The sequence below is a fragment of the Sander lucioperca genome, chromosome 18, assembly GCF_008315115.2.
Source record: "Sander lucioperca isolate FBNREF2018 chromosome 18, SLUC_FBN_1.2, whole genome shotgun sequence".
Taxonomy (NCBI): domain Eukaryota; kingdom Metazoa; phylum Chordata; class Actinopteri; order Perciformes; family Percidae; genus Sander; species Sander lucioperca.
Window position 1 is genome coordinate 24,723,441 of NC_050190.1, and position 25,474 is coordinate 24,748,914.

At 39.2% G+C, this 25,474-nt stretch overlaps 2 protein-coding genes across 4 annotated transcripts; one reads left to right on the forward strand and one right to left on the reverse strand.

Moving 5' to 3' along the window:
• Positions 1 to 19: 19 nt before the first annotated feature.
• Positions 20 to 17,711, reverse strand: smc6 (structural maintenance of chromosomes 6). Of its 3 annotated transcripts, XM_031309810.2 has the most exons (27): positions 17,589 to 17,710; positions 14,380 to 14,538; positions 14,172 to 14,283; positions 13,113 to 13,218; positions 12,849 to 12,985; positions 11,768 to 11,829; positions 11,336 to 11,416; positions 11,110 to 11,211; positions 10,200 to 10,319; positions 9,932 to 10,027; positions 8,984 to 9,130; positions 8,812 to 8,900; positions 8,550 to 8,720; positions 8,259 to 8,437; positions 6,864 to 7,065; positions 6,647 to 6,761; positions 6,394 to 6,554; positions 5,271 to 5,406; positions 4,574 to 4,654; positions 4,100 to 4,270; positions 3,788 to 3,925; positions 3,402 to 3,547; positions 2,163 to 2,288; positions 1,944 to 2,049; positions 1,073 to 1,225; positions 871 to 968; positions 20 to 257 (listed from the first exon to the last, which is right to left on the reverse strand). In XM_031309810.2, exons 2-27 carry the CDS (start codon positions 14,518 to 14,520, stop codon positions 170 to 172), a joined length of 3,264 nt encoding a protein of 1,087 aa, XP_031165670.1. In that variant the 5' UTR covers positions 14,521 to 14,538; positions 17,589 to 17,710; the 3' UTR covers positions 20 to 169. The 3 variants fall into 3 exon arrangements, 2 of the variants coding, with proteins under 2 accessions (XP_031165670.1, XP_035850397.1); XR_004106801.2 differs by lacking the exon at positions 20 to 257 and having other exon boundaries at positions 2,167 to 2,288; positions 17,589 to 17,711; XM_035994504.1 differs by lacking the exons at positions 13,113 to 13,218; positions 14,172 to 14,283; positions 14,380 to 14,538; positions 17,589 to 17,710 and having other exon boundaries at positions 11,356 to 11,416; positions 12,849 to 12,980.
• A 104-nt stretch (positions 17,712 to 17,815) lies between these two features.
• Positions 17,816 to 25,345, forward strand: LOC116057340 (tudor domain-containing protein 6-like). Its single transcript, XM_031309740.2, has 3 exons — positions 17,816 to 18,034; positions 19,834 to 24,495; positions 25,157 to 25,345. Exons 2-3 carry the CDS (start codon positions 19,860 to 19,862, stop codon positions 25,198 to 25,200), a joined length of 4,680 nt encoding a protein of 1,559 aa, XP_031165600.1. The 5' UTR covers positions 17,816 to 18,034; positions 19,834 to 19,859; the 3' UTR covers positions 25,201 to 25,345.
• Positions 25,346 to 25,474: the final 129 nt, after the last annotated feature.

The window sequence follows — 25,474 nt, forward strand, 5'->3', positions numbered from 1 at the left end:
TATAATAATTACCATATAATCATGTCAAATATTTGCTATATTACTCTAAAACAAACAAATGTGAAATAACATTTACAACACATACAGCAACACTGAATTATACAGTGAGCACATGAACATTCATATTTATGTCTTGTCACTTTTTATGTTTTTGTCACCGGATCTCAGTTCAAACATCGTCACCCACCGCTTCACTACGATCTCCTTCTGGATCCTGAAGCTGGTGGATTTTGATGAGGTTGGTTTTGGGCAAATGGCTGAAAGACACAAACCACAGATAACATTTGATCAGTCATCAAACATTACTGACACAGTGAATAAAGTCTTTGTAAGGGCAAAGAGGGACAACAGGAAATGCCAAAATATGCAGAGGAATATGCCAGCTGCAGCGTGGCACCGTGATAATTAAGACATCATTCAAATTATTTATTTATAATTAGTATTTAAATGATGCAAAAAAAATATACTGAAAAAGGACTAATAACAAATTATTAAATTCTATATAATTGAAATAATAATTTATAATGATAGAAAGAGCTATTGGTAAGTAACAAATAGTAGAATTCTAAAAGATTTTTAAAAACGATTCACAAATCAGTTAAAAATGCATTAAAAATACATTTTTAAAATAATTTTAAAATTAAAATAAAAATTTTATTGGAAGAATTAGAATTAGATTTACTTTAATGTTTTTCATTGCAATTAGTCACAATTAGGACACACAATTTAAAAATCTATAATTGATCCGATGGCATGCTTTAGCCTCCATACAGGAAACGAAATTGTAATAGTGAAAGTTATGTAAAATTTAATGGTTCAGCATGTAAAGGACAGCATGTCAACAGAGTCAAACATCAAGAAGAGCGCCACCTGGTGGTGAGGGGAGTAACGAAGATAAACTGTCGAAGGTGCTGCCGCTCTGACAACTCCAGGAGGAGATCCAGAGAGATTCTGCGATTGTGCATATCCTACATACAAGAAAAAAGAAAGTTAATCAAAGTGAGTGAGAGCCAAACTTTCATTCATCTTTTTACACAAATTGTGTGTGTTTCTGGTATTTCTGCGCGCTCACCATGTAGACGTCGAACTCATCGAGGCATCTGAAAGGTGATTCGGTGATCTCCCACAGGGAGAGCATGAAGCAAACGGTGGAGAAGGAGCGTTCACCACCAGACAGCGACCTCATGTCACTCGCACCATTATCCTCCCTTCCCGGAGGTGTCACCTTCATGTGTGCCACAACAGGTTTGTGTATTACTTGTATTTTATTTATTTTTTTCATAAATAAGAACAGAAAAATACTTTGAACATCTATAACTTAAGACAGGTTCGTCGGAAGGGGACGAGTAGGTCAAAAGTTGCCAAGAAAGTCCAGCACTCTGTCTAACTAACAAAGATAAAGGTAATAGCTGGCAACGTTTCGGTACTACTAGACCTTCATCGGCAAAAAATAAATAAAAAATTAATCATCATTTGCCTGATGAAAGTTGACAGCTATTCAATTTAGCTTTGTAAGTTAGACAGTGTGCAGGAATATTTTTGTAACTTTCTCATAAATCAAAAAAGAAGAAGAGGGAATTGCATGTTGCAAGTTCCAGTTTTTTGTTTCAGACATTTTTGGGTCATTTATGAATAGAGACAGGAAATGATGGGAGATAGAGGAGGTGTGATATATGCACTTGAACTGAGTTTGTTGCACTTACATGGTCACCAGGATACCTTTAAAATGTAACTGTGTTTAGGTCACTTAACACCGTCTTTTAGCTTCAATATAATGTGATTTGGTATAACTGTAATATGCATTTAAAAATACTCATTGATTCTATTTCCATTATTAAATAAAACACACATCAAATGTGCTACACAATAAATGCTGTAAAACAAACAGAACAAATTTTCAAAATAATTTATTATATTTTAAAAAACAGATAAAATAGACTTACCGAGATTGATAGTGTCTCATTGTTGTGATCAAAAATCATAGAGCCACAGCAGTTCATCTTTATCAGAAAGTTATTGAAGTATAACTTGCATCTGACCGAGAGGGACCTTTAAGAAGCAGAAGAAGAAGAAGACAAAAGCTGGACTTTACACTGCCAGCTAAACACTACAATACAATGTATTTGTGGATTGTTTTTCAAACTTAGTAGACCAGCATTTACCTACGCATTGTTTTGTATCTGCACTGCCTGTCTGACATGATGCTGTCGAGTCGATCAATGAACCTCCGCAGATCTCTCACTTGGTTGGTTTTCTCTTTGTAGAGAGTGAGGGCCTCAGCGTACTCCCTAATGAGGGCAGAACATGACAGAGCCTACATTTGTCTGATTCCAGCCTTCAGTGTGCAGGTGTAAAACGAGGCCAGAAGATGATTTGGAGATGCCCAACGGGCAGATCGGATTGAAGTATAAAGTAGGAAAAACTGTCAGTGGCGGAAGAAATCTCTTTAAAATAAGACAGAAGGAAGCTAGAAGGCTCCTCTGACTCTTCAACTAACTAAGACAAACTAAAAAGTCTTGCTACAAACAGTAAAGGATCTAAGATAGCTAATTAGCTTAGCTGGCCTGCAAAGATCACGTACGCTGCAGTCATGAGTGGAGAAATAATTTATATCGGGTATTATTTAGATCCTTTACTTAAGTAAAAGTAAAAATTCCACACTGTAAAAATACTGCATTACAAGTAAAAGTTCTGCATTAAAAATGTTACTTAATACACATCAGCAAAAAGTGTACAAAAAGTATAAAAAGTCATAAAATTTAATTTTGTTTATATGTAGTACATATTACTGGTGCAGTAATGTGTAAGCAGCATTTCATTAATGTATAGTTGGGTGAGATAGAGCTCCTTCATTTTATAAACTGTTGGGTAGTTAGTAATCAATAATAGCACATCACATTTTGAGCTCACCGTTATTTGTAAAGTAACTTGTGATTACAGCTCTCACCAGTGATGGAGTACTCGAGTCCTGGACTCGTACTCGAGTCGCTATTCTCTGGACTTGTGACTCGACTTGGAAGTGCCCACTGATGACTTGGAATTAGACTCGAGGATTTATGAAATCGAACTTGAGCATTCATGAGATTGGACTCGGAAATTGGATGAAGTTTCTGACTACTTTTATGTGTAATAGGCAGTGATGGAGTACTCAAGTCCTGGACTCGAGATTCGACTCGGACTAAAACTCAGGTAATGGTGACTTGACCCGGACTCTTCTTTGGTGACTCTGACTTGGACCCGAAACACTGGAGACCCGAGACTTGACACGGACTCGGCAGTTGGTGACTCGACTACGACACTGGCTTTCATAATGTTTCTGTTTTGTACTAAATACAGCTAAAATGATTCTGTTTTCACTCGGACGTAACACCTCTGTTAATAGAAAGCGTGTGATTTCTCACCTGACCACATGCTCGTGCTCGCCGTGGTTGCTCTCGTACACCTTGAGTTTCTTCTGCAGCCGAGTGATCTCGGTGTCGATGCTCTTGGGGCTGCGGGTCACCTGCTGCCGCTCAGGACTGATCTCTGTGGCTTTGGCCACATATTCCTGCCATCACACGTGAGCTTTGATGACAATCTGACAGTAAACTGAAAATCATCTCTTTGTTTGTTCTTTACCTTTGTTTGTTTGTTTGGTTTACTAACTGCTAGCTGATCTGTACAGCTTAGTATAGCTAATAATCTATAGAACCTATGCGGCTAAAAGAAGCCTCAAATATATATGCATGAGGTCAACAAAAACAGCTGATGGTAATCTGTGGAACAAATCAGGAGCAGCTCTTGTTACCTGTAACTCTTCTTCTCTTTGGGAGAGGTCACTTCTCATAGCTTGGATGTTGTCTTCATGAGCCTTCAGCTTGTTTTCTAAAATCTTAAGGGTTCGTTTGTGTTTGGCACACTCAGCCTCCAGCTTCAGCTGCTCATCCTTTCGAGTTCAACAAACAATAATAATCAATCTCACTATCACTACAGCTCACATCCTCCAAAAGAATAACAGTGTTGTCAAATTGAAAAAGCACCTGCAACAGCAGCATCTTTTAAATTTCAAAAAAATATTTTTAACCTCTAAACAAAGTGATACAACAATGCTCTACTGCACCATTAACGGCTCCGTGTCTTCAGAAAGCTGATCAATCCGATCTCTAACAGAGGAGTACTTGGACTCGATGTCCTCTGTTGTTTTCTGATGATTGTCGAGCTCCGTCTTTGCCTCATGAACGGTCTGCTTTTCTGCCTCGATCTTCTGTCGGTTCTCATGGGCAACTTCTTCCTGCAAGAAGTATGTTTTTTTTTTAAAAGATTATTTTTTGGGCTTTTCCACCTTTAATTTTTGACAGGACAGCTAGGTGAGAAAGGGGAGAGAGAGGGGGAAGACATGCAGGAAATCGTCACAGGTCAGATTCGAACCCTGGACCTCTGCGTCGAGGCATAAACCTCTCAGTATATTTGCGCCTGCTCCACCCACTGAGCCAACCCGGCCACATTTCAAGAATGTTAAGACAAGATTTACACAACATGTGGTAGGATTTATGTCTGTTTGGAAAGGGGGCACAACTAAAAACAAAATGATCACCAAGGAGCTGATGTCATCGATGTGCTCCTCGCCAGCATTCTCCAGCTCGGTTATTGTCGCCTTGACTTGATTCACAGAGACCTGCATTGAAAACATGAAAGAGAACTGAATTTGTTGTTTCAAATAATCACGCACGGCATCGAAATTAGGGCTGCACAATATATCGTTTTTTTATCGTCATCGCGATATCAACTGCCGCAATAAACACATTGCGACAGGCAAGACACTCAGGATTTCTGTGTGTATATCTGTAGAAAACTGTGCTTTAAAATGTAACTGTGCTTTAAAATGTAACTGTTTTGTTTTTAATGGTTCAATTTGTTTAATTAAAGAATGTTGGAAATGATTTCCTTTCATTTTTTTAAATTCAACAAGCAATTTGTTGTATTTTAGCAGAATACTGAAAGCAGCAGAAATGCAGACCTGAGTACTCTTTAATAACTATTTTCTATTAATCGCAAGTAATATGGTTATCACAACGTTATCGCATGTTTTCCTCATATCGTGCAGCCCTAATCATTATAATCAATCTTCCCCTCAGAAAAAAGAAAAAGAAGCAGAGAGAGAGCAACAACAGGAGGGATACAAATGCAAATGCACCGAGTCAGAAGAGAAGACTGAAATGTGAAGCCAACAGCATTTCTGTTAAGTGAAACCAGCTGCTGGTGCACATCCTGCGAGAGTGCGGTTCACTGACCAGAGTCTTCTTCAGGGTCATGATGGTGCTGTTCAGCTCGCTCTCCATGCTCACGATGTCCTCCGTCACAGAGGTGACGTGGAGCTGAAACCTGGACAGCTGAGCCTGGTGATTCTCCAGGTCAGACTCCAGCATACTGGGACAGGAAGCATAGATTTTTTTTTTTTTTTTTTAAATCTCATATCACAACTCCACATAGTCGCAAGTTTACCACATTTGAGAAAACAAGAGTCACAATACACCTCTTCTGAAAGCTTATAAATCTTACAAACTCTGCTGGACAGCCAAGCAGAACACATTCCCATTTGACACAAGAGTAAAGCTACTGTATAAAAATAAAGTATTTCACTCAGTGTAAGCACTTTAAACATAAGATAATGTCGAGAATATCATGCAGTGTTTCTTAACTTAAGGGAATAGTTTGCTATTTTGGGAAATATGCTTGTTTGCTTTCTTGCAGAGACTTAGACAAGAAGATGTATACCACTCTCATGTCTGTACATTAAACAAAAAGGCATATTGGTTATCTTAACTTAGCATAAAGACTGGTAACTGGGGGAAACAGCTAGCCTGGCTCGGATTAAACAAACACCATAAAGCATGTTAATGAGTGAGCTTCAGAGTTGAGCTTCCTCTGGACAGAGCCAGGCTAGCAGTTACCCCCTGTTTCCAATCATTATGCTAAGCTAAGCTAACCGCTGATGGCTGTTGCCTTATATTTACTGAACAGGCATGAAAGTGGTATCAAACTTCTCATCTAACTCTCGGCACAAAAGCAAATAAGTGTATTTTCCCGACTGTTGAACTGATCCTTAAAATAAACTTATTTCAAAATGTAAACGAAAGGTCAAAGGGTTAAAATAGTTTTCATTCAAAATCCACTCACAGATCTTTTGTTATTCTATTCAACTTGTAATATGCTAATATTTCATGACACAACGGAAAAAAGAAAACATAACACACTAACAAGTATAAAACAAAATAACAAATTAAATTAAGTATTAATTAAATATTGTAAATATGTATTGTAAATATGTATGTATACTTGGAATTTTTTCTCTTCTCCTTTTTTCACAGATTATGTTTTTTGCATATTAAGTGACATAAAAAATAGCTTTGTTACCTTATTTCAGACTCCAGATCCCCGCCAAGGTATTTGGCCATGCTGATGTCGGAGGTGTAATAACGGTTCGGGTACACCTGATCTCCCTCCACAGTGAAGGCTTCACGACAGTTTTTAGGAGGCCGGCCTTGCTGCATGACTCTCCTCGCTTTGTCTTTTTCCTATGATAAAACACAAGTCAGATACTTCATCAATCTTAAAACAACTCTATGTGCGACAATCAGCATCAACAGGCATTAGTGCACACACTTACTCTGATTATGAGAATGGATTCTATCCCCCTCATATCAATCAGGCAGTTGATAATGACGGGGCTTGACGCTGTGATTATGTCCAGCACAGACGGATATTCTTGATTATGTGCTTTCCTACAAAACAATAGGAGAAGAAAAACTAAATGTAGCTTTAAAATGTGTCAGAAAAAAAAAAATATATATCAAGAAATCTGAAATGCTGCTGCTGCTGCTGACCGTCCGTGAATGTTGTAAACTTTTTCAGAGAATGGGCTGACAATGATCTGCGGCCTGTTGCCCCTTGGGTAATATTGAGACATCAGCTCCTGCAGGACCGCCTCGTCTTTGTAGTTGTCACAGCAGAAAGCCTTCATAAAGCTCCGCAAACAGCACTCCACGGCTACAGCCAACATGGGATCCTTCAAACTGATGCACGCCCCTGAGAGCAAAAACACACTGTGTAACAACAATATGTACAATTTAACTGAATTTTTCACTGCAAATGTATGAACTGAAAGTAACCATCAATAATCTATATTGCCATTTTTAAAGGATAGTGGGTCATTTAATTCATCTGTTTCAATGACACTTTTACAGATGAAAGAGCAAATTATTCAGTTTAAAGTTTGACATTTTGGAAAAACACTTTCATTAGCTTTCTTGACAGGATTTAGATGAGAAATTTGACTCTCAAACCAATGTGAGGCAGGAGTCAGCAGCCGGTTAGCGTAGCCGAGCGTAAAGACTGGAAATGGGGAAAACAGCTAGCATGGCTCTATCCAAGGCAACCAGACTGAAGGGGTACGTCCCAGGTCCTTAAATTGCATCCACGTTTCTTTCACTTGCTTCCCATCCTCGTGTCTTAGTCCGTCCCACCGGGGAAGCATTGGAGCAGATTTGAGGAAATAATGCAAGCAGAGAGGAAACGAGGAAATGTGTTTTTAAAGGGGGTGAGACGTCCTTTCCTCTGAAGCGTCACGTGAATTCATCAGCTCTATGGGTGGAGTTAGCAATGGCTTTCAGCTGCACGGCTTCCAGGAAGGCTGCTCTTGTGTGTCCTTGCTCATAGCTCCTCAGAGATCCCTCCTCAAGCCTCGATCCGCGTTCCTCAAGGCAAGAATAAGAGCTTCGAGACAGCCTTACCGAAAGAGGGCCAGAGCGACTTCCGGTTCGATCAAGGAGCCAGGACATATCAAATAAGTGACTTTGGAAGCAGCTAGGAAGTTACTGAGGAAGATACTGCTCCCGGTCAATAAATAATTCAGCTCAAAGTCCCCCGTACTACTACAACATGTTACTTTTATATCACTTTTTGTACGGATTAAACAAACAAGATAAGAAGTGCTAATTAGCACGCTTTAGAGGTGCTAGTAGACAGATTTTGTTACCTCTGGACATAGTCAGGCTAGCTGTTTTCCCCAATTTCCAGTCTTTATGCTAAGCTAAGCTAACAGTCTGCTGGCTTTTGCTTCATATTGAACAGAAAGACATGAGAGTGATATTGATCTTTTCATTTAACTCTCAGCAAAGAAGCAAATAAGCATATGTTCCAAAATGTCAAACTATTTATTTAAGTACTAAGTAATGCAGATTGGAAGTCAAGCCAGCAAAACACTAAAAAAAGAAAGTCACCTATCGGACCAACGGGTCTCTTGAGAAAGCGCCCTGTGGCGTACGCCTCAGCAATTGCACCCAGCAGGTCGGGTACGTGATCTCCAAACCGCTTCAGTTTGTTTGATCGACTGGCGAGGACCTGATTCTTCCTCCTCAGTTTGGACTCGTACAAAACCTGGATGTTTCTTTCCTCCAATCTAGTCAACAGGAACAGACCTTGATGGGGACATTTCACTGCACTGCAGATAAACTGGGCTCTCACTCAAGTTTGATTCAATTGATGTGAAAGCAAATATCATATTCTTATACCTCAGCTTGTCCCTTTCCTCCTTTCCTTTGTAAAGTGCCTGATGTTTGTTTTTGATCTCGTCATTCAGCTGGGAGCACTTTTTCTCAAGCTCTGCAAGCTGCTCTTTCAGACTGGATATTTTCTTCTGCTGTGCACTATATTCCGTCTCTTCCTCGTTGTTCAGGCTTGCACTAAAACACAGTGAGGAAAGAATAACATTTCAACTGAATGTATGTATTTGTATGACGGTAAAGATGTCAGTTAACCTTTGTACTCCCCTACCTTGTTTTTGCCTTTTTAATTTTCTCCTCGAGAAGGTTTTGCTCCTGCTCTGACTGTTTGAGTTTGTTCAGCGCCCGAAAATAAACGAGCTATGGGAAAAGATCATGCCACTTTAACCAATGTAAATGATGTACACTTGGTATATTAGGTTATCATATTCCCCAGTCAGTACCTCCTGTTCCTTGTGAGCTTTGCTGATTGCCTTCACTTGCTCTTTCAAATTCAGATTGTCCTTTGATAGAGACTCTTGTTCCTTTTTCATGCTGGTAACTCTGCTTTTGATGCACTGAAGCTTCTTTTCTACTTGTGTGACCTTAGTCTGTGTAAAGATAAGAAAAAGAGCAAATTAATCTTTAAAGACGACGTCTGAAAATCAATTACGTCCAAGTTGTTTTTTTTAAAGCTACAGTGCGTAGTTTCTGTCGACCCCCATGAGGAATTCTAAGTAATGACAACAACACTGTCGAAGCATCCACATGACGCAAGCCTTGCGTGATCGCGCTCCCCCCCACCCCTCCTCCACACAGTTGCTTGTAACCAAGGAGGACACAGAGGATTAAAAAAAACACGATGGACTCTTCAGAAGAGGTATCTATCTTGTAATGTTTATGTCCTCTTCGTCTCCAAAGTTAAACACTGCTGCTGTCCTTTGTCAGCGGTGACGTTAAACGCATCACTCGAGCTGCTGCGCGTGAAAGTTGCCAGACTACACCATTTTGTAAACATATATATTACAATTATTTGTTAAAGGCAAAATATGTGTCAAACCATTCTGAATTAAGTATTGTGGTGCAGACGTCCCAGCCTACAAATCGTATCCTACAGACTAAAGAAAAAATCTTTGTTTGGTACAGCTCACAAAAACCATACTATAATCATTTTTTTAAATTTCATTATTTTTCAATGACAATAAGAATAATGATACAAAAATTATCATTTCCTCCAATATTGAGAATCATATCAGTATATTAGTCAAAATAATCACAATTGTCTTGTCTTGTCTTGTCTTGTCTGTTCAGCAATTGTGCACTATAGCTTTAAGGGCAGCCGGTTCATATGATGGCGAAGGTTTGAAGGTTTGAAGAAGGGCAACAACAGAACAGGAGCACTTATGACGCACCTGACAGAGCTGAAGGTTCTCCTGATGTTTGTAATTATTGGCTTCATTTTCAACGTCCTCCTTTAACTGCTGTACCAACTGCTCCTTCTCTTTGACCTGAGAGTGATAAAACGACTACATTTATCTCATTGAAAAGTGTGAGAGAAAAAAGAAAATGGATCATTTAATTAAGTTTCTTCTTTCTTGTCATACTTCCTACACACTCTTTAGAATTTATAATAAATACATGTTTTGCTCTGTTTTGAAAGAAACAGTGATGAACTCTTACCAAACACCAGGCCATTGCTTTCTTCAGATTCTCCAAAACCACCTTTATCTCACTGAAGGACGGCAATTTTTCATACCTCTCTTTCTTCTGCAGAAACTCTTGCTTCAGGTCCTTGAGAGACTGAAGACAAAAATGTGCGAGAGCTTTAATGACTAGATTTTCTTTGGCTCTTATAGAATATACCGTACATGTTAAATTCTTCATGCACAAACTAATCAACAGGCAACCAAGAGATTAACTTTATCTATGTAAACACGTTTCAAAATAGAAGTTACAAAGTGCTTTATGGGAAGAAGAACAAGAAAATTGATAAAACAAGCAGGATCCATTGTACAACCAACGAAATAAATGGAATGGGACACAGGAGGAAGCCAAAGAACTTGTTTTGAGATCAGTACTCGGAGATGATCTGTAGCACATGAAGCGCTTAAACTTAAGATAAACTAAAAATAAACACCATACCTTCTAGGGCTGCACAATATTTGTTAAGGGCACAATATGTGTCAAACCATTCTGAATTAAGTATTTTGAGTGCTGCAGAGACATCCCGGTCTGCAAATCGTATCCTACAGACTAAAGAAAATATCTTTGTTTGGCACAGATCCTCGCATAAATCACACTATAATCATTTTAATGTTTTTACTTTTAATATTTTTCAAAGAAAAGGAGAATAATGATACAAAAATGATCATTCCTTCCAATATCGTGAATCATATATCAATTGCAATATCAGTCAAAATAATCCTAATTAGATATTTTTCTCATATCTTGCAGCCCTAATACCTCAAGTAAATATAGACATTTTCCAATCTCAATAAAAATGTCTTGCTTGACAACATCAAGAATGTAATTCTGTAAATCACTGAACTGATGCTGAAAGAGCTGATGTGATAAATCATAAATACAGTACCTCCTCCTGTCTCTCAACCTGCTGTCGTGTTACTGTTTTAGTGAGCTTGATGTGGACGTAATCTCTCCTCATCTGTTCCAGCAGAGTTGCTTTCATGAAGAACTACAAACGACAAGTGCAGAAAAGAGGCCAGAAACATTCATTTCAATATGATCAAGGTAACTTCTCTCAATACAGATGTTATTTTAAGATTTGAAGCTCATGAATAAAAATGGCGATGGTGCACCTTATACTTGTCTGATTCACTTTTTGAATGCAGGAACTGTTTACTCATTTCTTGGTTGAGAATGGACACCGGGTTATCCAACTGGAATACACAAAACAAATGTTCTGCTGAGGCTTTCAGGTATATTTATGTTGCAGTTACTACATTTAAAATGTCAGAAAATGAAATGAGTGCATTCACTGGAAGTTAAAAAGTTGCAGAACAAAAGAAATTTTATGATTTTTTTCCAGAATCAGAAACAGGTTTATTCCCAAGTGGCTTTTCACATACAAGGAATTTCGCTACAAAACAGTTAGCAATAAACGCAGTAAGAGAGAAGAAAAAATAAGTTCTGCAAGAGTCAAGAATCATAAATATAAAATAGAAATTTACGATAAGTAATATGTAAAATGTGTCCATTTTAAACTTAAAAGAGCTGTACAGTGTTAGTACCTGGATGTTAAAGTGGTCCAAAATGCTGGTCAGCTCCTCCTTCTTGTTTGAGATAAGTTGTCCTGAAATGCAAGAAAGAAGACAATTAATGTGGTTCAAATCTGAGATGAGAATGTAAGTTGCATGAAACTCAGTGGCACAACATTGCTACTGTCACCGTGGTCACCGTGAGATACCAGTCATAAACACCGGAAAACGTTACGTTTAGGCACCAAAACGACTAGTTAAGATTAGAAAAAAAGATTGTGTGTATGTGTATGTGGCTTGTAATTGTTTTGTCAGAAAAGAAAAACAAATAAAAATCAAAAAAAGAAAAGAAAAGAAAAGACAAAAAGACAATAGACTGTGGTTTGGATTAAAACACCAGTCTCCTTAAGTAGTACTACCGGGACATGAACACGCGTTTCCTGGGTAAAAGCCGACGGAATGGAGCCAATTAAGCACCGCAGTGGTCCCAGAGGCAGTCGTCGTCTTTCGAAAACGCTAGTCTGGCATTGCCAGACCTTCCTCCACAGTGCTGAGGAGGAGGGTCTGGCAAGTCCACACAGCATTCCAGGATGGGAGAAAAACGTGCTCTGGTTTATTGCCAATTTTTTTAAACCAATCACAATCGTTTTGGGCGACGCTAAACGCCAGACGGAGCCTTGGGAAGGAACTTGTTTTGGTGGAACGTGTACAGCCGAAAAGAGGGACATCCGGTGGAATTTCCGACGGAAGCAGAGCAATCCCGGAAGTGGAACGTCGTGGATATAGACTATCCAAACGCAAACCATGCAGAGTCTGAGGTGAGTCAGTGACACCACGCAGATACCCCTTACTTACAAAATAACTCAGTGACATTTACAACTTGTAAAAAACATCAGTCCAAGTGTGAATTTAAATACGTCTCACATTTACATTCAACAGTGTCATGCATATAAAATGGAATGTTCCCAACTGAGAGTAAAGACTGTTTACAGATTGGAGGGATGAAGATCTGATTGAAGTGTTTTGTCTTCTCTCCTAAGAGTGTGTGGTGTATCTGACATTTTGGAAAGGTTATATAAAACTTGGACATTATCTGTAACTCAGGAAAACTAACCTGATTTGCTCTTCAGTCTGCAGTTTCGAGATCCATCACTGAAGATCCGGTGCTCGATAGAGATACAGTCGCCGTAGACGTCCCTTTTATAAGCATCTGGTCCTCTGTTTTTCAGCTTTATTGTTATATCTGCAGCACTAGAGAGCAGATAATACTGTTGTAGTACGGTAGGACCAAATTACAGCGTTTCCGGCAGCATTTTAAGGATAGTGATTTATTTGTCTTTAAGGAATCTTTCTCACTGGGTGTAACATTGTGACTTACTTCTCATTGGTCTTCACAAAATCCTTCAGAGACGCTCCTCTGTTTGTGACAGTGGCTTTTCCACCGAGGCCTACAATCAAAGCAGTCAGGATTGCACTTTTCCCACCTGGGAATCAAATTAGAAACAACAAAGACAAGGGATTCAATCACTGCATGGAAAGCAAACCACAGACTAAACTGGCTCAAAGGCAAAACTAAACATTTTATGTAAATAAATACATAGATAGTGTGTTATTTTCTCTCTGCAGATGCATTCATTTATGCAAAAGCATCTTTAAATATATAATGCCCAATCAAAAACAAGGCACTATAATCTTTTTTTTATTTATTCCTTATTTACGTTCAATATATACTTATTTAAATAACTTATCTATTAGTTTATTGTATTTTTTTTTCTATATAAAACGTGTAAACGTATTGTGCTGTATTATGGAAACTAACTGTGATCCCAATACAAATTTAAATAAAATCTATCTGTGTGTAATATTACTATGATGCAACGAATAGATCCCCATAAAAACAACAAACTGACTGAAAACATCTTATTCAGACACTAATTATTCTAATGATCTACCTAGAGGGGACAACCCTAATTAGAGCCGAAACGATTAGTTGATTCATTGGTTAGTGGATTGACAAAAAAAATTCATAAAAGATTGATAATCGGTTAATCGTTGTAATTTTTCAAGCAAAACCCAAATATTCCCCAGATCCAGCTTTTCACTTGTGGAGATTTATATTAATATTATTTTTGGGGGGCCATTTGTATGCCTTTATTAGATAGCTATAGTAGAGACATGACAGGAAACGAGGGAAAGGTGAATTTTGACATTTTACAAACCAAACTATTAGAGTAAATGGAAGAATATATATTCTATACTAATACACAACAGTTACGGTTACAGTACACTCCTCTTTGTTAAAATCAAATACAGTCTTATTTATTTCACCAAGGAAAAACAGATTATCAAGTTGCCTTGGTTTTGAAGGAGTAAATACTGTGACACACAAACCAAAGACAACAGAAGATCACATGATATTTAGAAACCCGGTTCTTACTTCCATTGTTGCCAACGATAAAATTCACATTGGACCCAAACTGGAACGGACCGAGCAAATGGTGACACATGAAATTCTTGAGAGTGATACTCTCAATGACGCCAATATCTCCCTAAAAATACATGTAGCAAACAATATTCAACTGTTAATGAGCTGGAGAGATTAGTAAGGACAAAGAATTTGTGCTTGATGGGGGGAAATGACTCACTGTGGCAGAGGGAGTGAGGCTGCTGGAGGAAGGTCTCTGATGCTTCCTATCATCTGGTGCATCTTCCATACCCACAGCTGTCAGTCTGCGGCTCTTGACAGCTGTCGCACCACTGATCACTTTCAGTTTCCTCTTACTCATTTTGAAACATTAACATCACTGGAAATAGATTTAACAGAAAGACACTAATTTTAGTTATTATTTATTTACTATAAGACACACTGAGAGTCTTTAGGCCACATTATACGTTTAAAGTCAGGGTTTACAAAATGTATATATTTTGTTACGGTTTATTGTTCAGTTTGTAGGGTTGCAATTTATTACAGATTTTCCCCCTGTTAGTAAATTAGTAAGATTTGAAATGGGATTGTATGAGGTAGGCCTACTTATTCATGGTCAGTGTATTACCTAAAGTAGAGTATTATTAGTGTATTACCCCAGTTTGGAGAAGCAGACAGGAGTCCCAGCACAGAAGCTAAACAGCAGCAGCAGCTAAACATATGTTAGCCACCTAAAAAAAGAACCACCTAAACAAATCAGTGTCTTTTTAAGTGAACACTCTATTTAGAATATTTTCACCACTTAACCTTACCGCCTCAGTTAGTTTGTTTCTTTGTTCCTAACCATTTTAAAACACCAAAGTCACACAATACTATAAACAAACTAACGGATCGAGGCAGCGGAACAGCAACTCCTGTGTTCTGCAAGATAAAATTACAGTTTTTGTCAAAGAAGTCTGGTGGCTTTAAAGAGAGCATAGATTAAGCACCGCAGTGCCCATTGCGTTGCAAAGCAATGGGCACACTCGATCAAGCTAACGTTAGTTAGAATATTAATTCTCAAAATGAAAAGGTCCAAAGTGGTGCACAGGGACGAAAACGAAGAGGATGAGGAGGAGAAGAAAGCCCAGTATAGAGGTATGTATTTTCATCTCAGACATTAGTTCTAAAGTTTAATCAAAATTGTGTTTTCTGTGACTGTTAATGGTTGGCGTTTCATTGCTGGTAGAAGCTAGCTAGCTAGCACTAGCTAATTTTTTTTTTTAAATGTCCAGATGCACTCCAGACATTTTTGCAGAGATCCTCACCTCCTGAAGAAAGCTCAGCTGATCCCCCAGGTCCACCTCTCTCTGAGCCTTGTAAGTTTGTTTATTTATTTATTATTTATTTATTATAGTTATGGGTGGTAGTAATAGTTTTAGTAGTAGAAGTAGTAGTGGGCTATAAATGCATATTAATAAAGCTATAATCATCTGTTATAGTTCAAGATTATGTAAATACACTCAAAATGTGACCTCACACTTCCATTAATTGTAAAACTACGACTTTCAACCTCATTCTCGATCGTTTCATTAATTTTATTGAATTCCACTGATCTGGTTATACTCTGTGCTTCAATACAACTGCAGGTGAAGGGACATCTAGGATCACACCTAGCACAGCAACCAGTGAAACACAGACCTGGGACACAGAGCCTGCAACAGGTAAGTCTATTTAATAATCTTTATTTTGCTTTACACTTAAAAGCTTACAGAACAATGATTTATTTACACCTAATGCCAATTTCAAATGTTTTAATAATTGTTCACTCCATTAAACACCACTGATCTTGTTAAAAAAAAATTATGATTTAGATGTATTTACTGCCTGTCATATTATGACTCACAAGATCAGTGATAAATCTCAACATATGAACAAGAGAGAAAATCTGTCAGTGTATTGCTATTGCCATCATGTATCTGTATTAAAAAATTAACATCAATTGTATGTATTTGCCTTCAGGTGAAGGAGCAACAGACACAACCGGCCCTGCTTCTACACTACAGCCTGCAGACACCCTATCCTCCACAACAAGTTCTGATATCCATGAGTCCGTCAGGGGAGAACCTATTGATCCTGCTGACTGGCCAACCCTGTCTGACACAGTGAGGACTGAATTAGTCAGTAGAGGACCATATCATACCAATCCAGATTTCACCTTTCCCAAACGATAGCATGGACGTAGGATAAATCTTATTTTCATTTATTTGGCAGGGACAGCGCAGAATGTATAAATGAGGGGCACATTAAAGCCACATGGCTAATTCAGTTGTTGTTGCAGTTTGTAAAGTTCCAAAGTTACTAAAAATAAAAAATGTTCTGAGACCATTATATTGCCTGTTGTTCATATATCAAATATAAATGTACAGTATAATACATAAAATATATTGTACCTATAATGTATATCAGAATGATTACATGCAAATCTCAGTATCGCTTAGGGCAGCCAATGGGCTAGAGCCGGCCCTGGTCTGATGGCAAGGTAATGCGGTAAAAACTTTCTAAATAGTGTAGCCTACACTTAAACAGATACCAGCATACTTATTCCTCCAAAAAAGTTTGCGGTTTCTTATGTGTTTTAGTGTTAAACTGAGGAAAATGACAAAAAAATCAAATCTGAGGTGTTTATGTCTGCCAATGTCCATCCTGAGGAAGATGCAGACTTAAATACCCACCAATTCTTGATTTATTTTTGACAAATTATCCAATATATACAATATTATGAGCCATTAACTATGTCTAACTATCAACTATTAAAGCCCTAAACAAGTTATTCAAGTTCTTCCTTTTCGAGAAACTGATACTTTTGAGACTGTTTTAAGAAGTGTAAAAATGTGACGTCAGACCTACTGCAGGGCAACGTTTTAAGATAGCTACTGAATAGCTTATACACGACGTAATTACAAAAACTGCTTTCAACATGTGAGCGTGTGACATAAAAAGAGATGTGAGCTTTTTTATTTTAAGCCAGGAAACAACGACCTGAAACCAGCAGACTCAACTGTAGCAGGTGTTATTGACAGCTGCAGATACAAATTTATTGCGGGGGTTTGTGTTTCCAACTGTTTTCTAACTGATTCGATTAAGGCCTTATTTAACCTATTTCAAAAGTTTTTTTGTGTGGATATAGATATATGATATAGTTCTGAATCACTATTCTCAGTCAACTAAGTTATGATATATCTAGATAAGTTGACATGCTGTGTTTCCCCACGACTCAGCAGGATTTAAGAAACATTGGAGTCTGTGACGACGTTTTTGCATGATTTAAGACCAAAGTACAGCCACTAAAAAGCAACAAAAGAATACAAAACACTTCGAACTTCAGGTCAACTTTAGCTTTTTTGGACCACAAACAAATATGACAAGCTTATTATAGACTTCGCCTACCCTTGTTCGGTGTGCAGCCTGCAAAAATAACATGGGGGGGACAGTACAGCGCTTCTAAAGACTTCCTGGTCAGTGTTGTTAACTGAACTGCAGTTGTGGGTGTTGCCATATAGACAGCGAAAGAAAGGGTGTTGCTACACCTTCAAACACGGAACTGAAAGCGTGTTACGTGATTGGCTGTGCGTACCTGTGTCTGCGTCGAGAGTTTACAACTTCTTTTGAATAAAAGGGTCACTATGTAAACCTTTAATTCGGCAGAGTTCGGAGTTTAACCCATATAAACACATCCAAACTATAAAAAAGGGTAAGCTTAATATCGTGCATGTATTCTTCGAGACATTATTAATCACCCAGAAATGTGAGGCCTTTAAAAACCCACGTGAGTGGTGCCCGCCCCCACCTCCTGACAATAAGATGGTGAAGAGTCGCCTGCAACAAACACAACGGTGAGACAATCGACATATGTTTAATTATGTAACAAGTTGGTGTGAGTAAATGTGGGGCAATCAGAGTTGAGTGTATTATGTTTAACACGCACACACTGAAAAGCAACGTAAAGCGTGTGCTTAGATAGCGGGATATTAAGTTGTATTTATTAAGGGCATTTTTGCAGGAGGAGCTGGATTTGCAACTGCACTGAAAGGTTGGAGTCAGTTTAGAATCACATGTAGACATGTAACGCTGTATATTTTTTAGAATTATCAAAGTGAATTGTGGTGTAAAAGAACTTTTAGATTCTTATAATAACAACGCATTTTTAACACAGACAATGTGTGTTCTTGATTAAAGTAGGCTATTTTAATTTCCATAATAGTTTGATTGTGGGGGAAAAAACTGGCTTAAATCTCACATTTATACATTAAAGATGAAAAAGAAAAAAGAAAAAAAAGAAATCACTTGCTCACTCACCAGAATACAGCCACTTCATATTAGCACAATAAGGCTTTCTAAGCCTGAATCAACCAGCAGGCATTTTCCCTAATTTTCTCATTATTACCCTGGTGACCACCAATTTTTTACACAATGTTATTTTAATTCATATAGAAGACCTACAATTTCAATTGATTGATATATCTAAAGGTTTTGTGTCTTGAATTATAAATACTGCAATTCCTTTTTGGCGAGCATGGGGATATGTAAACTAATCTTTGAATCTGTAATACTGTAAGAGATGACCGTCACTTGGATGTAACTTGATGCTGAGATTGTTCACCCACACAAGTTTTATGAGGCATCTTGCCTCTAAATCTAACTATAAATCGGGGAATCTCTGTATGTATGTGTGTGTGTGTGTGTGTGTGTGTGTGTGTGTCTGTTGTTTTTTTTAAACATCTCATTAACCGTTCATCCGATCTACTTCACACTTGGTTTCCTGGATACTCTATGAACTTGGCGTTTGGAATTTGGAGCAGTTTGGACAGCATTGGATATTTAATTATAAATAAAACTAAACAGCCGCACAATGTCAACAAAGGTTGAGAAAAAAAAACATTGCCATAACGCTGGCTCTTCCGTGTCTACCTTTCACAGTGAAAGCCCAGCTTAAAATCACTCAAAAGAATCACAATAAAACAACCTTTTTGCCGACACTAGATATCAAACAAAAGCCAGACACTAGATCATATTAACTTTCTGTGAGCTGTAAATTCACCACTTCTGAACAGACGGCAGAACATAATGTCACCTCGGAGCTGACAGGCAAAGAGAGCTGTCTTCCTATGTCTCACCCTGGGACCGCTTGTTTAAGTGTGCTGCTAACTTATAACACTAATAACATTACCGTCAACAAAATACCCTTGCAAATCAAATCCACCTTGACGTTAACTGTCAAGCCACTAAGCCTGTTTGGAAATGAACACCTCTGCTGAAGTGTTACATTTGTTAATGATAATAATGACGGGACAGCACTGCTGTCATTAAATGCTGACCGTGGCGATATCACTGTATCGTTGACGAAAAAGACAACACTAAAATGTAGTTCAAATAAAATTATTTTCATTGCCTTCCATCTTTTCTTCAGCAGCCAGAACTTCTAGGTTTTAATTTCTAGAGAGGTAGTAGAATTTTGTGCTGATTTACACTCAGTTGCCAGTTTATTAGGTACACGTGATGCAGTTAAATGACCATTTAAGCAAATTAAGTGCACAGATGGTTACTGAACTGTCCCGGAAATTCTAAAGGTTGGTGGCGTAAAATGGTTAAAAAGCCTGTATTTCTTCAACATTTCTTTTTTTCTTTTTTGCAGGTGTATTTGACCTCCTGAGTGTCAGAATGTGTTCAATTCCTGGCCTTCCAACGCCAGGATCAAAAGTACCAGTTCTCATTACGAGGGTAAACCTAAACTCCACTTGTGGTCTTGTGGAATTGTGGGTCAACATGGATAATGGGAAGAAGCATGTGTATGAGCAGATGAGAGATGAAATTCAGACCCCTAAAAGGAAGTTTTATGGACCAGAAGGAAACCCAGGGGATCACTGTCTGGTTTGCATCAGTGACACCTGGCACAGAGCTCGGATTGTATCGATTCAAACTGAAGCTTGCAATGTTTTTCTGATTGACCAGGGACAGCCTCATATCACCACAAATGAAGCTTTAGCATGGGGCAATAATGACAGTTTTCTCCTCCCTCCTGAAACTGAATCATGCATACTCGCAAATGTCCTCTCCCTTGGGAATAACTGGCCTGAAAAAGCCACAACATTTTTTGAGTCCCTGCCTGGCAAGACCTTTAAGGGACTAGTTCAACATGTGCTGATGCCAGACAGGACCATTCTCCTTGACATACCAACTATTTCCAAGCATATGTGTAAGATTGGAGTTGCAAAGAAAATGCCAGTAGACGAGTTTAAATGTCTTGTACAGAAATGTCTTGAGGCCGACCACGTAACGCAGCAACAGAATCTGAATGTCAGCTCCCAACTTAAGAAGCCTGACCAATACTTTTACCCAGAACTGTTAACTGATACTTTTGAAACTGTTAACGTGACAGCGGTAGCTAATCCATATATTTTTTGCAAACTCCTAATTTTTTCCAAGTCAGTGAAGATATTATCAGAACAGATCCAGCAGCACTATGAAGATAGCTCAGATTCAGGAGAGACACAGCCTTTGACCTGCGGGGATCCATGTGTCGCTAGAGGCATAACCGGAAAATGGCATCGCTCATTACTAAAGCAAACAGTGACTAGTGATGGTGCTGTAGAAGTCTTGCATGTGGATGAAGGAAAAAGTGAATTGGTCCCAATTGGAAATATCAGACCGCTGCATGTAAAATTTCTGAAAATGCCAGTTGTCACGTATCCCTGTTCTCTTGAAGGTGTAAAAGATAATGGCACAGGGTGGACTACAGACCAGACTGATTACTTGAAATCACTGCTCCTGAACCAGACCTTTGTGGCGAAGTTTTACCACAACAATATACATCAAGATGTCTATAATGTCATTCTTTATAACAGTTGTTTCATAGAGATGGCAGGACCCAATTTACCCTCCAAGACTGAACAAGATTCATATGTCCAAAATGTACCCATTCCCTCATCATTTCTCAGTCCACTTGGAGACGAACGTGGCATGGAATTGCATAACAAAGTCATTGTAAATGTTGATGGTTTACTGGAGGAAACTTTGCCATGGACCAAGAACCGAGCAGTCAATGGCAGAACAGATGATGGCCTCACTTCTGGAGCTGGCGATACTCCTATCAAAAGAAGCTCAGAACATCCAAGCCCTCTAATACAGAGCAATGGGAATCCTTTAACAAGTTTCCCCTCTGAGGTGCAAAATGCTTCTGGTGACAAAGAGATGGAAAATGGTTATCAACTAAATGGCCATCCACATTGCACAGATCACCCACTTGGACTTAATAGCATGACACAAGAGATGACTAGTCTCGTTCAGACTACCCACCAGATCTCCAACAGCTCAGAACATGCCAGTGTGCCAAATGAGGACGGTTTAATGCAAAAGCTCATAACTGGATCAGTATTAACAGAAACAACCAAACAAAAACAAGTCCACAGCAGCAATGGGACATGTACAAGGGATGAGCTAAAGTCACAATCCATAACTAATGTTCCTGCACCAGAGATTGAACATGAAAAGAATTTGGATGAAGGAAGAAAACCAAATTTGGATGTCATTCTTGACAAAGAAATAAAAAGTGGCCAAATTGACTTAGAAATTACACAACCTTCCCTTCCTTCTTGCCCCGAGGGAAATGTTAACATCTGCATGTGGCCGAACATTTCTCATAACAAGACAAGAGCAGTATACGCATCCTACATTGTTGGACCACATCACTTCTGGTGTCAGTACACAAACACTGAAGACCTGAACGTAGTGTCAAGACTTGCTCAGGAAGCAGGACAGGCCCAACCGGACATGATGTTCCTCCAGACTCTTGGTCCTGGCAGTCCATGCCTTGCTCTGTTTTCCAGTGATAAACGGTGGTATCGAGCTCAAGTAATTAGCAGAGATGAGGATGCATTCAATATTGTGTTTATCGACTATGGAAACGAGTGTAACGTTGACATCAAGAATGTAAGATCGCTGCCTCAGAGTCTGCTGGAGAAGGCTCCTCAGGCCTTTCTGAGCTCTTTGGATGGATTTCATAAGTCCAAGGGCTCCTGGGATGATGAAGGTTATAAGGAGTTCTACAATCTTGTGGTTGATAAAGAACTGAGAGTGACAGTGTTTAACACTGAGGATCATCCAGAGATTGCAGTTCCTCAGTATGCAGTGGAACTTGAGTGTGAGGGAGTGCTTGTGAATACACTGATGGAGAAATACTGGAAACCAGTTGCCAAAGAATGTGTTTCGATAGAACACCCTCAAACAGAAACTCTCCTCCAAGATGGTCAAACTGAGTCCAACATGACACACCTCAGTGTTTCCAAAGGAAATGTGAATACTTGCATGTACAAGAAGCCATGCATCTCCAAAAACAAAAAGGAGGAGGTATATGCCTCTTGTATTGGGGAACCCAATTTCTTCTGGTGTCAGTACGCCAACACGGAGGAGCTCAGCGAAGTGTCAAGGCTTGCTCAGGAAGCAGCACACCCACAACAGGACCTAAAGTTCCCCGAGACTCTTGGTCCTGGCAGTCCATGCCTTGCTCTGTTTTCCAATGACAAACGGTGGTATCGAGCTCAAGTAATTAGCAGAGTTGACGATGAATTCAAATGTGTGTTTATCGACTATGGAAATGAATGTGACGTTGACATCAAGAATGTGAGACCACTGCCTCATAGTCTGCTGGAGAAGGCTCCTCAGGCCTTTCTGTGCTCTTTGAATGGATTTGATGAGTCCAAGGGCTCCTGGGATGATGAAGGTTACGATGACTTCTATAATCTCGTGATCGATAAACAACTGAGAGTGGCAGTGTTCAACACTGAGGATCATCCAGAGATTGCAGTTCCTCAGTATGCAGTAGAAATTGAGTGTGAGGGAATGGCTGTAAATGTAGCAATGCAGAAATACTGGAAATCAGTTGCCAAAGAACGTGTTGGAAAAGAGCACCCTCAAACAGAAACTTTCCTCCAAGGTGGTCAAACTGAGTCCAACGTGACACACCTCAGTGTTTCCAAAGGAAATGTGAATACTTGCACGTACAAGAAGCCATGCATCTCCAAAAACAAAAAGGAGGAGGTATATGCCTCTTGTATTGGGGAACCCAATTTCTTCTGGTGTCAGTACGCCAACACAGAGGAGCTCAGCAAAGTGTCAAGGCTTGCTCAGGAAACGGCACGCACACAACAGGACATGACGTTCCCCGAGACTCTTGGTCCTGGCAGTCCATGCCTTGCTCTGTTTTCCAGTGACAAACAGTGGTATCGAGCTCAAGTAATTCACAGAGTTGACAATGCATTCAATGTTGTGTTTATCGACTATGGAAATGAGTGTGATGTTGACATCAAGAATGTGAGATCACTGCCTCAGATTCTGCTGGAGAAGACTCCTCAGGCCTTTCTGTGCTCTTTGAATGGATTTGATGAGTCCAAGGGCTCCTGGGATGATGAAGGTTACGATGACTTCTATAATCTTGTGATTGATAAACCACTGAGAGTGACAGTGTTTAACACTGAGGATCATCCAGAGATTGCAGTTCCTCAGTATGCAGTGGAACTTGAGTGTGAGGGAGTGCTTGTGAATACACTGATGGAGAAATACTGGAAACCAGTTGCCAAAGAATGTGTTTCGATAGAACACCCTCAAACAGAAACTCTCCTCCAAGATGGTCAAACTGAGTCCAATATGACACACCTCAGTGTTTCCAAAGGAAATGTGAATACTCGCATATACAAGAAGCCATGCATCTCCAAAAACAAAAAGGAGGAGGTATATGCCTCTTGTATTGGGGAACCCAATTTCTTCTGGTGTCAGTACGCCAACACAGAGGAGCTCAGCGAAGTGTCAAGACTTGCTCAGGAAGCAGCACACCCACAACAGGACCTAAAGTTCCCCGAGACTCTTGGTCCTGGCAGTCCATGCCTTGCTCTGTTTTCCAGTGACAAACGGTGGTATCGAGCTCAAGTCGTTTGCAGAGTTGACGATGAATTCAATGTCGTGTTTATCGACTATGGAAATGAATGTGACGTTGACATCAAGAATGTGAGACCACTGCCTCAGAGTCTGCTGGAGAAGACTCCTCAGGCCTTTCTGTGCTCTTTGAATGGATTTGATGAGTCCAAGGGCGCCTGGGATGATGAAGGTTACGATGACTTCTACAATCTCCTGGTCGATAAAGAACTGAGAGTGACAGTGTTCAACATAGAGGATCATCCAGAGATTGCAGTTCCTTGGTGTGCAGTGGAAATTGAGTGTGAGGGAGTAGTTGTGAATACACTGATGGAGAAATACTGGAAAGGACGGGCCACAGACCATGCCTTGGCAGAAAGTTTGGGATCAGGTTAGTAGACTACTCGATTTATACCTCCCAGCTTCATTCTCGCCCGTGTCCCAGAGCGATAACCCCATACATTTTTTGTAACGTTACTGCGCATAGCATCAGCCTCATCTGGCTTATTACCTGTAGTTTCTGTAACGTAACCGTCTGCTGCAGTGTCACCCGAAGCTGCAGTAGCTTCAGAGGCAGGCTTACGAAAATGATGGGAGTGTAGTCTTAGTTGGCTTTCGTTTCATATGTACTTTAGTGATTCACATTAGTTAATTTCATGTTTGCACAGAGAATGACAGCCAAGCAACTGTGTTGTTGTTCCTAGGTGACTCGCAACACAGGCGGGGTAAATTTATGACCAAAACGTTACATATCCTTGTGCTTTTGTAAGTGGGTACTGTATATGGAAATTCTTGACCTTTCCTAGTGGGTATATGGGGTATACCTGCGTATCACATAGACTACACCACTGGATGATGACGAGTGGGGTTTAGAGGCATCTAAAAGGCTTTAAATAATGGTAAGACTTGTTTTTTTTCTCATCCAATCTGTGCTGCGAGGGATAAAAATGTGGTAAAAACAACTGGCAGGGAATTATTGATATTTAGACATGAAATCCCTTTTAAAGTTAGTTTTCAATATGTAATCTAACATTTGTGTTTATTGGTTTCAGATCTGGACCCAGATGAATGCCCTTGTTGTCCAACCCAGTTGTGACAGAGCAATCTTGGCTTTTGTTAACTGAAAATGTACAGATTTGTTGTTAGAAATTTTACTAAACGTAGTTTACTGACTAAATGAAATAAAGTGTGATATGTGCATAACTTGTGTCAATAAACGTACAGTACTTGCATGAATGAATAAGAGGCTGAAGTTTTTAAATTAATAACATTTGACCTGGCTGTGTTACTGTAGTTATGCAAAACATCTTGTTATTCAGCATTAACTATGTTGAGTTTTACAGTCACAGTTTATTTAAGTTGATGTTTAA